General features: G+C 38.7%; 1 protein-coding gene across 2 annotated transcripts in view; it reads right to left on the bottom strand.

The window, feature by feature from the left end:
- Positions 1-12,945, bottom strand: part of AEBP2 (AE binding protein 2) — an 87,059-nt gene that overhangs the window by 4,096 nt on the left and 70,018 nt on the right. For both annotated transcript variants that reach the window (XM_011975461.1, XM_011975462.1), the window contains exons 6-7: positions 4,817-4,884; positions 2,420-2,533 (exon numbers count right to left, since the gene is read on the bottom strand). In XM_011975461.1, coding sequence (XP_011830851.1) covers positions 2,420-2,533; positions 4,817-4,884 — 182 coding nt within the window. The remainder of the gene's footprint in view (positions 1-2,419; positions 2,534-4,816; positions 4,885-12,945) is intronic.

Raw genomic sequence — 12,945 nt, 5'->3', positions numbered from 1 at the left:
TGAGCGACAGAGCGAAACTCTCTTGAAAAAAAAAAAATTAATATATAGTCACAGATCATTCATATATATGTACACAAATATTCAGGAATCTATATATTGTAAAGTTTTATCACTAACTCCCTCCACTCCCCTACACACATGTTGGTAGCTACTATTAGGATTTTCTTTCCTTCTTTTTTTTTTTTTTGAGACAGAGTCTTGCTCTGTAGCCAAGGCTGGAGTGTAGGACGTGATCTCGGCTCACTGCAACCTCCGCCTCCTGGGTTCAAGTGATTCTCATGCCTCAGCCTTCCAACTAGCTGAGATTACAGGCGTACACCACTACATCCGACTGATTTTTGCATTTTTAGTTGAAACAGGGTTTCATCATGTTGGCCAGGCTGGTCTCGAACTCCTGGCCTCAAGTGATCCACCCACCTCGGCCTCCCAAAGTGCTGGGATTACGGGCGTGAGCCACCTCACCAGGCCAAGATGGCATTTTTGACACAGGTAGGGAAAATCAAATCCACAGAAGCACCTAATATATCTTAAGAACATCCTCATTTCAAAGAATAAAATCAGCAAGAATTGTGGAATCACACACATAAATTTGAGAATATGCAACACTGTTCCTATGCACTTCAGAACATTAGTTCTAAGCTTAAATTTTAAGTCACTTTCATTAAAATATCTAAATTGCTTCCTATATAGCACAGAAACAGAAAAAAAACAAGCTGATGTGGTGAGAAAGCAAAACTCTTGGAAAGAAGGAAACAGGATGCAGGCAGAAAACCAGATTAATCTTAGTTTAAGATCTCTAAGAGAGGTTTACAACTAGTTCTAAAAGGCAGAGTGGCTCTCCCAAAATATCACTCTTTTAGGATGCTAATTTTAATTCATCTCTCCAAAGAGTAAACTTAAATAACTCTAAATTAGGTACAAGTAAATCAAGAACACTCAATTATTTTTCTTTATAAAGAGATAACTTGCAACCTTCCCAAATTTTTGGTAGTAGATTACTCTCAATCTTCTCCTTGATGATCTAGTTCATTCCACAAAGAACAAGTTTTATTGTATTAATTAGCACTTTCACCAAAAGATGTTTGAGAAGAAAAAAATTTTTTTGAAACAGGGTCTCACTCTGTCAGCCACGCTGGAGTACAGTGGTGCAATCTTGGCTCACTGCAGCCTCGAACTCCCAGCTCAAACAATCCTCCTACCTCAGCCTCCTGAGTAGCTGGGACTACAGGCATGTGCCACCATGCCTGACTAATTTGTGTATTTTTTGTAGAGACAGGGTCTCACTATGTTGCTCAGGCTGGTCTCGAACTCTTAAGACTTCAGCGAACTGCCCACCTCAGCCTCCCAAAATGCTGTGATTATAGGCATGAGCCACTGGGAACAGCCAAAAAAAAAACCCTTTTTTGTAATAGGGAAAACTATGCTTCCAGATGGCAATGCCCATTATGTTAGAATTTTACTCACAGAATAATGTCCCAAATTACAGGAAATCTCCAGGTGAATAGCACCCCAAAACGGTGCATCGTGGAATGAATATGTCCTTCAAAGTATTTAATTAATGTAAAATTAGCTATCTTTATGATAGCTAAAATTTACAAAGTTTCATTGAAAAAAGATATAAAGTCCTTTCCGTAAGAGTGCCTTTTAAAAGCTGATTTTAAGCATTTCCACCACTTTTTTAATCACTCTCGTGTACATCATTTGGATAGAGGCACTATGGAGTTCAACCACATTCTGTGGAAACTTGGGCGGATTAACTATTTAACCTCTTGCCTCAGTTTTCCAATCTGTAAAGCAGAGACAGTAAAACCTACTTCACAGAGCAGCCGTGAGGATGACGGATATGCAAAGCACCTAGCAAAGTGACTCAGCGCATAGAAGAGAAATGTTGGTCTCTTCTCCTTCCCCCACATACCTTCATAAGCACAGCACACTAAAAAAAGCTCAAAACATAAAATTACTAGAAATGTGAACACTCTAAGCTATGTCTTAAAAAACAAATAATATTTGAATTGCTCTTTTGGAAAGTTTGGACAAAGGGTAAGTTAAAAAAAAAATCAAACAATTTTGGTGTTTCAGATTCATGCAACATATTCTTAGGTCCACAAAAGTCTGTTATTACAAAAAGAATTACTTTGTTAAAGGGCACTTATTTTCAAATTACTAAGTATATTACAATCTAACATACTTAAGATAAATCTGGGATTAAGCATATAAACTTTACTAGCAAAATACTGTTTTTCTGGATTCTACAATTTTTAACTCTTTGTGAGTCCACATACAAAAAACAAGCCAGGAAGTAATGAGATATACTTGGTATCAAAATTCAGCACTTAAAACTAAGTCCTAATTTATCCAAAATTTGGGGAGAGAAAATTACAAATCAAAAAGTAAAACATAAAGGCAAGCATTAAATTACCTGTATATGTTTGGGTCCAAAAGCAAGGCAGTATCTTTGGGTAGCTTTGATAAATGAACTACTTTAGTTTTTAACTGATGTCGTTCACTTTCATTCACCCACACATCAGGCAGACTATGAATTAAAAAACAAGTCAATAATAAAATAACATTAATTTTAGATTTACACTTCATGTGCCTTCACATTCTGGCATTTTCTGCTACTCTGCTCAGTCCACGTTAAGTGAACAAGTTTCCCAGAAGCCAGGGAAGTTCAGCTATCAACCTTAATAGTAGGACGTGGAGTTCCAGATAAGAAATGGCAGTGTTAAATTTCAAACATGAATTCAGGAATAAATTAAACATTTTCAGTGGCAACATCTTATCAAATCAGAAATCTGTCAGAACACACTGGCTAGCTTTTAACTCAATTAATGAAATTCATACTTGATTTTGACTTGTTGGAAATCTGACAGCAAGTTTCTTTACTAATAGAGAAATAAAAGGGCCCAGTGCAGTGGCTCATTCCTCTAATTCCAGCACTTTGGGAGGCCAAGGGGGGAAGATAACTTAAGCCCAGGAATTCAAGACCACACTGACCAACATAGTGAAACCCCATCTGTACTAAAAATACAAAAATTAGCTGTGCATGGTGGCACATGCCTGTATTCTCAGCTATTCCAGGGGCCAAGGCACAAGAATCACTTGAACCCAGGAGGCAGAGGTTGCAGTGAGCCGAGAGTGCACCACTGCACTGCAGCGTGGGCGGCAGAGCGAGACTGTCTCTTAAAAACAAAACAAAACAAAAAACCTGTAAGATTAAAGTCCATTAAACAAAATAAATAAAACCCCTGTAAGATTAAACTCCATTAAAAAAAAAAAAAAATGCATGTGGCCATTAACACTGAATTCAAAGAAATTCAAATCTACAATAAAATTCAAATGAATATATTTTGATATTTGGATTAATCCATTTCCAGAACATTAGGAATATACACATTTGTACTTGATTTTTTTGAACAGGGTCTCACTCTGTCCCTCAAGCTTGAGTTGCAGTGGTGCAATCATGGCTCACTGCAGCTTCAACCTCCTGGGCTCAACTGATCTTCCCACCTCAGTCTCCTGAGTATCTGAGACTACAGGTGACACCATCACAACCAGCTAATTTTTTTGGTTTTTGTTTTCCTGTAGAGACAAGGATTCACTATGCTGCCCAGGCTGATCTCAAACGCCTGCCTTAAAAGCAATCCTTCTGCCTCAGCCTCACAAAGCACTGGGATTACCAGCATAAACCACTGTGCCCAGCCATTGGCCACATATGTGAATTAGGCATACATAATAAAATCTCTTTCAACAAAATTTATTATATTCTTGATGCTTATAAATTTTGTCCAATATTTCTATAACATATCCTCATTTCCTTTTATAAAAAGAAAATTTTAATAAAAAGAAAATTTTAATAAAAAGATAAAAAGAAAATTACATGAAATATCTGAACTAAGGAACATCTAGGTCAGAAGTGCTCTAAATGGGCACAAAAGCTTAAAGAAAAATGTAATCACTGCTAGAAAATTAGTCAATTGCTTTTTCTATAAAATACCATTCACTATGCACTAGAGAACATTTACAAATTTTTTAAATAAAAGATTCAAACAAAGGCACAGCTATGGCTGCTTGCATACTGTTTGGAGGTCACCAAAAATGCTAAAAATGATTTAAAATTTCTATACTTTTTCATTTTTGAGACAGAGTCTCACTGATGCCCAGGTTGAGACCCTGTCTCAAAAAAACAAACAAACAAACAAACAAAAAAACACCACACAAGATTTAAAAAGCTTAAGATTTTTGTTTTGTTGTTTGTGTTTTTGAGACGGAGTCTGGCTCTGTTGCCCAGGCTAGAGTGCAGTGGCATGATCTTGGCTCACTGCAACCTTTGCCTCCCGAGTTCAAGTGATTCTTGTGCCTCAGCCTCCCAAGCAGCTGGGATTATGGGTGCGCACCACCACACTCAACTCAGCTAATTTTTGTATTTTTAGTAGAGATGGGGTTTCACCATGTTGGCCAGGCTGGTCTCAAACTGGCAGCCTCTCCCGGCCTCTCCCAGCCTCCCAACTTTCTGATCCCAAAGTGCTACAATCCCAAAGTGTTGGGATTACAGGCGTTTGAGCCACTGCCTCCAGCAAAAAATAAATAAATAAAAATAAAAATAAAAATAAAAAAGGCTTAAGTTTTGAAGCGTAATATACATAAGCCAGATAGTCTAAGACCTTTCAGATTATCTCTTCAATCCTGACAACCTCAAAACGTTGTACAATGTAATTTCTTTTTATTTGAATTTAACAAATAATTTTTGTGCATAAGATTTTAACAAAACTAAAACATGAACTTATTACTTACGCATAGTATTTCAAATACTTACATGTCTTCAGGCATCCAATGAAGCAAAAGTTTGATCTTCCCAGAATCTTCTTTTCTCTTAGCTATTACCTGATAATGACATGAAAAGAAATCATAAAAACAATGTGTAAAACATCATTTTTCATGTATTGTTAAAAAATACTTTTGGGGCCAGGTGCGGTGGCTCACGCCTGTAATCCCAGCACTTTGGGAGGCCAAGGCAGGTGGATCACAAGGTAAGGAGTTTGAGACCAGCCTGGTCAATATGGTGAAACCCTGTCTCTACTAAAAACACAAAAATTAGCTGGGGTGTGGTGGCGGGTGTCTGTAGTCCCAGCTACTCAGGAGACTGAAGCAGGAGAATCACTTGAACCCAGGAGGTGGAAGCTGTAGTGAGCCAAGATCGCGCCACTGCACTCCAGCCTGGGCGATAGAGCAAGACTCCATCTCAAAAAACAAAAAAAACAAAAAAACTTTTACCTCTAATCAAGAACTTAAGTGTTCGTACCCTGGAAGAGATAGTACCACCACTATATCCTGTCTGCTTTGTAGTTCTTCCCTGCTTTGTAGCACTCAAACCTCTGTCTTTCCCACAAGACTGAAAACTCAATGACATAGGAATATTTCTTACCCCATGAACCTTTGTGTCATACCACCTATAGTAGTGTTTATTATAAAATGAATTAATTAAATGTTTGGAAATCTATCCTAAAAAAAAAATAAACCTAGATTCAGTAAAAGCTCTGCGGCCAAGGATGTTTGTGTTACAGTGAACACCTCTGAGCACTACAGGCCCAAAAAGGGGACAGCAAATATTCCAACACTAAGATCTAGGAACTGTACTCATTAATACCTATTCTCTCCATCCAAGTTGCCATAACCCAAGTTCAGGTCTCCATTCTTCTGGACCTCCTCAGGTCATCAAAGCTACCTTCCACTCAGTACGCAGAAGGCTTTATCCAAAGGACAAATTCGGTAGTATCACTTTCCCGACAAACTCTTCAACAGTTCCCCCTAGCACTTAGGAAAGGGTAACTCTTAGTATGGTGCAGAAAACTCTTCAGGATCTGGCCTCTCTAGGCCTCAGCTATTTCATGGTTTTCTGCCTTGAACTCCTTTAGCATTATATTTAGAACAGTTTCCCAAACTATGGAACATATAATAGAAATATTGTCCTGATCTCTAACTTAAACAACCAACTCTCTGGGGCTTTCTGTGCACCAGCAGCATTAATGTCTTACAAAAGAACAGTTATCATATTCACATATCGTTTTAGAGTGCTGGGCACACAACAGTAAAACAAAACAAATCCCACCCTACTAAAACTACCCACTTATTTAAATGAAAATCGGAGCTCACAGCTTTTGGAAGGCTTACTACAGGTCATTTTCCTCAGTGGCTCACGCCTGCAATCCCAGTACTTTGGGAGGCCAAGGTGGGAGGATCACCTGAGCCCAGGAGTTCTAGACCAGCCTAGGCAACATAGGGAGATTCTGTCTCAATACAAAAAATTAGCCAGGTATGGCGGTGCTTGCCTGTGGTCCCAGCTACTTGAGAGGCTGAGGGGACAAGATCACCTGCCCAGGAGCTGTGACTGTGCCAATGCACTCCAGGCTGAGCAACAGAGTGAGGCCCGGTCTCAAAAAAAAAAAAAAAAAAAAAAAAAAGTCACTTCCTTAAAAAGCAATGTACTGCAGAATTACAGTAAAAATTGAGAACAAAAACGGTAACATGTCTCATTAGGGTATCTCTAATAGCTTTTTCAATTGTCTACAAGTTCTGGCTCTGCTTTAAATAAATAAAAGCTGCAAACCATTAGATTATGTACATGTTTAAATGTGGTTTATTCAAGAAATGTGACCAGAAACCCCAATTAACGTATCTAGACTCCAAAGTATGACTTTGGCTCTATATAAAACAAATTACTGAACATTCATTTATATATTCAGCAAAAATATTTAAGTTATGTATGCTTCATTTTTTGATTACTCATTTTAACTCAGGCAATTAGACCTAGGCAAATATAGGTCTCGGTTAAGTCGAATAAAATTTATACCAAATTTTTACTCCCACAATCCCAACACTTTCTTGCCTGGCATATGCCGTGTTTGCCCATGCGCATACACAATTACACATCTCCTTTTTAGGACACATGCGTTATCACCTTTTCCGCGTTGCCCCTCCCCGACAACTCCAATAATGGGTGAAAAGTCTCTAGTCCATGTCTTCAAAATGCTGAGTGCTTACTCTACATTAGCATGTATCACACCATATTGTCATTGCTTTATGTGCCTACCTTCCCTCGCCAAGTGTGGAGTGTAGAATATGGTAGACAATTCAGTTTCTACCCTAGGTACTAACCCAAACATTTCCAATAAATGGAGAATGCAATGCAATATAATGGAATACTATGCAGTCATTTAACATTGGGTTTACACACACACTAATGAAAACAAGTAACAGGTAGGCAGAACACTTGAGGTTAGAAATCTGTGACCAGCCTGGCCAACACGGTGAAACCCTACCTTCACTAAAAATATAAAAATTAGCCAGGCGTCATGGTGCACGTCAGTAATCCCAGCTACTCGGGAGGCTGAGGCAGGAGAATTGCTTAAATCAGGGCAGCGGAAGCTGCAGTGAGCTGAGATCATGCCACTGCACTCCAGTCCAAGCAACAAAGTGAGTTAGACTCCGTCTCAAAAAAAAAAAAGTAGCAATGGTCTGATATTATCAAAGTAAAAGGTTTTTCAACAACCTTGTCTCAATTTCACTTTTATTTTTCAAGATGAAGTCTCACTCTGTCACCCAGGTAGTGCAGTAACATAATCTCAGTTCACTGCAACCTCGGTCTCCTAGGCTTGAGCGTTCTTCCTGCCTCAGCCTTCTGAGTAGCCAGAACCACAGACACGGCCACTAGGTCTAGCTATGTCTTTTTTATTTTTTCTAGAGATAGGGTTTCACCATTTTGCCCAGGCTGGTATCAAACTCCTGAGCTCAGGTGATCTGCCCACCTCAGCCTCCCTCTCAAGTGCTGAGATTACAGGTGTGAGTCACAGCACCTAGCCTCAACTTCACTTTTAATCATATATTTTCAGAAACACATGTGAACTAAAGGAGCTTAAATAATTAAAGAAGCTTTAAAAAATCAAGCCAAAGCCATGTTATTATTAATTAAGGGGATGACAATGCCATTTGTTTTACTATCTAAGTATGTGGCTTAGCTCAGCCAATCAAAAGCATTCATAGTGGATGAAATTTTTTTAAGTCTTTTCATTTCTATTACTCAAAAAAGTTGCATTTTTTAATTTAGCTGACTCTATGCTTGTGCCTTCAACACTTACACACCAATTTTCTGCTCCTCAATAAGGAAAGCATGCTTGATCCTGTCACGAACACATTTAGCACACATGGAACCACCACAGGCCCTGCTGACATGTTCTTTGTTTTGGACAATCTCATGGAGAACTTTAGCTCTTACAGCACGAACCCCTCAATGTCTGTCTGGGCACATCCACATGCAGATTTTGGTGCTTTCCCAACATTCTTAATAAAAAGGTAAACAACTCTATTACCAAGGGTCCGGGACAGCCTTGTTTTGTTAGAGGCTGTATTGTAAAAAGCCCTACGACATTATGTCAAATGCTGGACCATTCTGAGTGCCTGCAGACAACATCCCAGAAGAGAAAGAAGAAAGTCTTTGAAATATTTTTAAATGAATAAACAGTAAAGAAAAAATACTAATGAGAGGGAAAAGCCTCTAATTTACGACTTAAGGCACGTGTTATCTTCTGAAGTTTTTTGTTGTAGCTGGTTTTATTTTAAAAGAAAGGTAGGCCAATCAGTCTAGGTTTAAGCTTAAGGAATCTATGCAAGTTAACATCAATCTGAACAGAAAGACCTAAAAAAGTATAAGAAAAGCAATACTTTCCTTTCATTACCAAATTCTGAAAATTAAGGTAATGCTTAAATAAAATAAAATCAGGCAAAACAATAATGTCGAACACTTAAAATTTCCATATAAACAAAATTAGAACTTTAGTGTTTTAATGATCTCAATCTCAATTTTTTAAAATCAAGTTCCAACCACCCAAACAAAATAATGTTACAATGTCATCCTGAAAACATATTAGGACTAAGTGAAAGCAGAGCTTTAAGCAAAAATAAAACACTGTCTCCACTATATAAAAACCTGTGGTCAGGCCAGGTGCAGTGGCTCACACCTATGATCCTAGCACTCTGGGAGGCTGAGGCAGGAGGACTGCTTGAGTCCAGGAGTTTGAGGTCAGTCTGGACAACATGGTGAATCCCTGATTCTATTTTTTATTTTTTTAAATATGTTTTTTTAAAAAACAAAAAAAAAAGTCTGTAGTCAAATAAATACTCTGATTTTACACCTGGCAACAATATTAAAAAGCCCAAACACAGGTCTAGAGCTGTTAAAACAAAATACCTCTACAATGAAATAATACATAAAAACAATGCAAGCCAACCAAGCACAGCAAGCCAACTCATTGGTAACTAGGATTTTGCTGACCTCTTCTGGAGAAGGCTTGAAAGAATTAATGAAATAAGGCTAATTAGGCAAACCAAACAGTATAGTACCTCACATCCTTCTTTTACCCAATTGTTTCATTATTTGTATTCTTTTCTATAAAAGTTAATCTGATAACAAAGTAACTTAAATTTGCAGTTAGTACTGAATGTTTTTTACTACTAACAGAATTGATTCTGTTTAACATGTACTGCCTCCATCAAAACCTTCCCAGTTAGAGAACTTCGGAGAATTTGCTCATCTAGCTCCTTTCCTTTCTATTGTGTCCAATGAAGACCTTATCTCATTATGGATGTCTCTTCCTTCCACTTTCCTTCCCCAGGAAAAAAATCATTCTTCGGATTACATTCCACCTTTGTGACTTTTCCTCAGTTAAGGTGCCTCTGCCTCCTCACTGTGACTTAAGGGTGCACATCGCTCATTCCTAGGTTTTTAAGCTTACAATATATGTAAGTTTCAATGTTCTTAAGTCCTCTCAGATGTTTTCTATAGCTCAAAAACTTTTCATTTTCATGGACTACTTTAACTCTGAGCAAATTTTTTATTTTCTTTCTAGACTTCTAATATTATTACCACTATTTTTGGTTCCTTCATTTTCCTTTTTTTGGAGCCATCTCTATTCCTCCACGGTGAGGCTAAGGATTTCATCAAAAGGAGTTGCTCTAATGAAAGCGTATGCAAGTTAGTGCTTCCCTTTTACATCACTACTCCCTTATCTGTAGAGACACTAGTTCATTACCAGATCACCAGTTTACCAAATCTATTGCCCTTTAAATCATTAAATGTTTGGTGAGCCCCAAACACTTCAATCCTTATGCTTTCTCTTCATTTACACTTATTTCCTAGGTAATCTCATCCAGCCTAATACCTATAAATACCACAAATACACTAAAAATTCCCATATTTTCTATCGCCTCTTATTCTAAAATCCAATATCTCATCCATCCATAATTCTTGTCCACACTAACTCCAAAAGATAAACAGAATCCAACCCTTATCTCCACTGCAAACATCCCAGTCTAAGCCACTATCATTCTCTCTTGAAATACTGAAAAGACAAATTCCCCTTTACTCTCACCCTTGACTTTCTAACAATTTGTTCTCAACACAGAAATCAAAGAGAACATGTTAAAGCCTGCATGAGGGAAAGGAACAACAGTAGGTTTTCTAGGGCAGGAGGTGGAGGTAGGAATGTACTACAAAGCTACACCAGAAAACTTCAGAGTGCTGGACTATTCTATTAACTGTGATGGTGCTTGCCTCAGTGAGTACAACTTTCAAAACTCATAGAAATGTATACTTTCAATGGGTACAGTTTATTATATATAAATTATACCTCAATAAAAATTATTGACAGCAAGTTTCTTTACTAAGAGAAAAATAAAAGGGCCAGGCACGGTGGCTCATGCCTGTAATCCTAGCACTTTAGGAGGCCAAGGCGAGTGGATCGCTAGAGGTCAGGAGTTCAATACCAGCCTGGCCAACATGGCGAAATCCTGTCTCTACTGAAAATACAAAAATTAGCTGGGCATGGGGACGCTAATTTAGTGGCAGTCCCAGCTACTCAAGAAGCTGCAGCACAAGAATCGCTGGAACCTGGGAGGCAGAGGTTGCAGTGAGACGGCATTGTATCACTGCACTCCAGCCTGGGCGACACAGCAAGGCTCTGTCTCAAAAAAATATTATATATATTATTTTAAAAACCAGGCCAGGCACGGTGGCTCACTCCAGCACTCTGGGAGGCAAAGCCAGGAGGATCACTTGAGCCCAGGAGTTTGAGACCAGCCAGGGCAACCTAGCAAGACGTCGTCTCTATTAAAAAAAAAAAAAAAAAAATCAAAAAATTAGCCGGGCATGGTGGTGTGCTCCTACAGACCAAACTACTTGGGAGACTGAGGAGGGAGGACTGCTTGAGCCCAGGAGTTTGAGGCAACAGTGAGCCATGATCATACCACCACATTCCACTCTGGGAGACAGAGCAAAACTCTGACTCAAAAAAATAAAACAAACAAACAAAATCAGACCACGCCTATTCAAACCCCTTCAATGGCTTCCCATCTCACACAAAATAAAAGCTAAGGTCTTAGTCCACCAAGGTTCTCCCTAATACCTCTCAAACTTAACTCCTACTCTCTGCTCTTCCCTTGTTCCCTCCAGCTACACTGCCTACTCTGCCTACTCACTGTTGTTCTAATATACCTGACATAGTCCCACTTCAGGAGCTTATGCCTCATCTTTCCTCTGGCTAAAGTACTTATCCCCCACTAATAATTGAATGGTTCATGCTCTCATTACAAGTTTTTACAGTTTTACTAATTTATCTTGTTTTATCATGTCTCTTCCATTACAGTAACTGCATGGTATATTTTTGTTTGGCTGTTTGATTTTAATCTGTTTTGTTCACTGCTATGTCATTAGTACCTGGCTCACAGTAGGTGCTCAATTTTTAATGAGCACCTTAATATTTAAAACACTTAATAAGTGAATGAACTAGCTCTAATGCCACACTCTGGACATGGTGACATCTTACTGACCTCTTAAAAAAAAAAAAAATCGAATTACAGACCTACCATATCATAAAACTATGTTCCCGAATTTCAAAGGAGGATTTCAACCAGCCTCGCTGAGCAAGGCCCTAACCTTGCTGAATCCCCACAAAATCCCCAGAGCAGCCATAATAACTGTTTCTGGTCTCCAAATCCTGTATTTCCCCCCCTCAACTCTTTCATCCTTGTTTAGATAAATGTATTTCCTATGTTCTCTAAAAGAGAATAACGATACCTTTCCTCAAATTCATGTCTCTCGTGTCTCCCAATCTCTTAAGTTTCCTTTCCTTTGCATTTAATTTTCCACTTTCTTGCCTTTCACTCCAAATTTTGTTGCATCACTCTCTCCTTTATATCCTTATCTAATTTCCAAAATATACAATTCTACTCTTAAATATTCTAAAACTTGTTGTACTGATACCTATTGCTCCATTTTCTATCTTGCCTTTTTTTTAAAGTTATTTAATAGTGTCCATTTAATTGGTATATTTGCTGTCAATAAATTGACAACACAGGAGGAACAAAAGGGTGAGCTCCTAACAAGGCTCCCATGCAAGCATCAAGCAGGACCTATCTTCCCTGTAGTATCACACATATCAATCTAAATACCACAAGAGTTCTCATCCTAGAATCCAAGAATGGCGTGGGGGTAAAGGTCCATAAACCCTATGTATTAACAATATACAACTGGTCGGGCACAGTGGCTCACGCTTGTAATCCCAGCACTTTGGGAGACCGGGGCGGGCGGATCACGAGGTCAGGAGATCGAGACCATCCTGGCTAACACGGTGAAATCCTGTCTCTACTAAAAAAAAAAAATACAAAAAAATTTAGCTGGGCATGGTGATGGGCACCTGTATTCCCAGCTACTTGGGAGACTGAGGCAGGAGAATGGCATGAACCCGGGAGGCGGAGCTTGCAGTGAGCCGAGATCGCACCACTGCACTCCAGCTTGGGCGACAGAGCGAGACTCCGTCTCAAACAAACAACAATACGCAACTATACTAGATCACACTAGGAAAGGTAATACAACCTTTTTAGTCCCTAGTTTCA

Source organism: Mandrillus leucophaeus, unplaced genomic scaffold (assembly GCF_000951045.1).
Source record: "Mandrillus leucophaeus isolate KB7577 unplaced genomic scaffold, Mleu.le_1.0 Scaffold156, whole genome shotgun sequence".
Lineage (NCBI taxonomy): Eukaryota > Metazoa > Chordata > Mammalia > Primates > Cercopithecidae > Mandrillus > Mandrillus leucophaeus.
The sequence above is the reverse complement of the archived record's forward strand: the minus strand, read 5'-3'. Positions and strand labels throughout refer to the sequence as shown.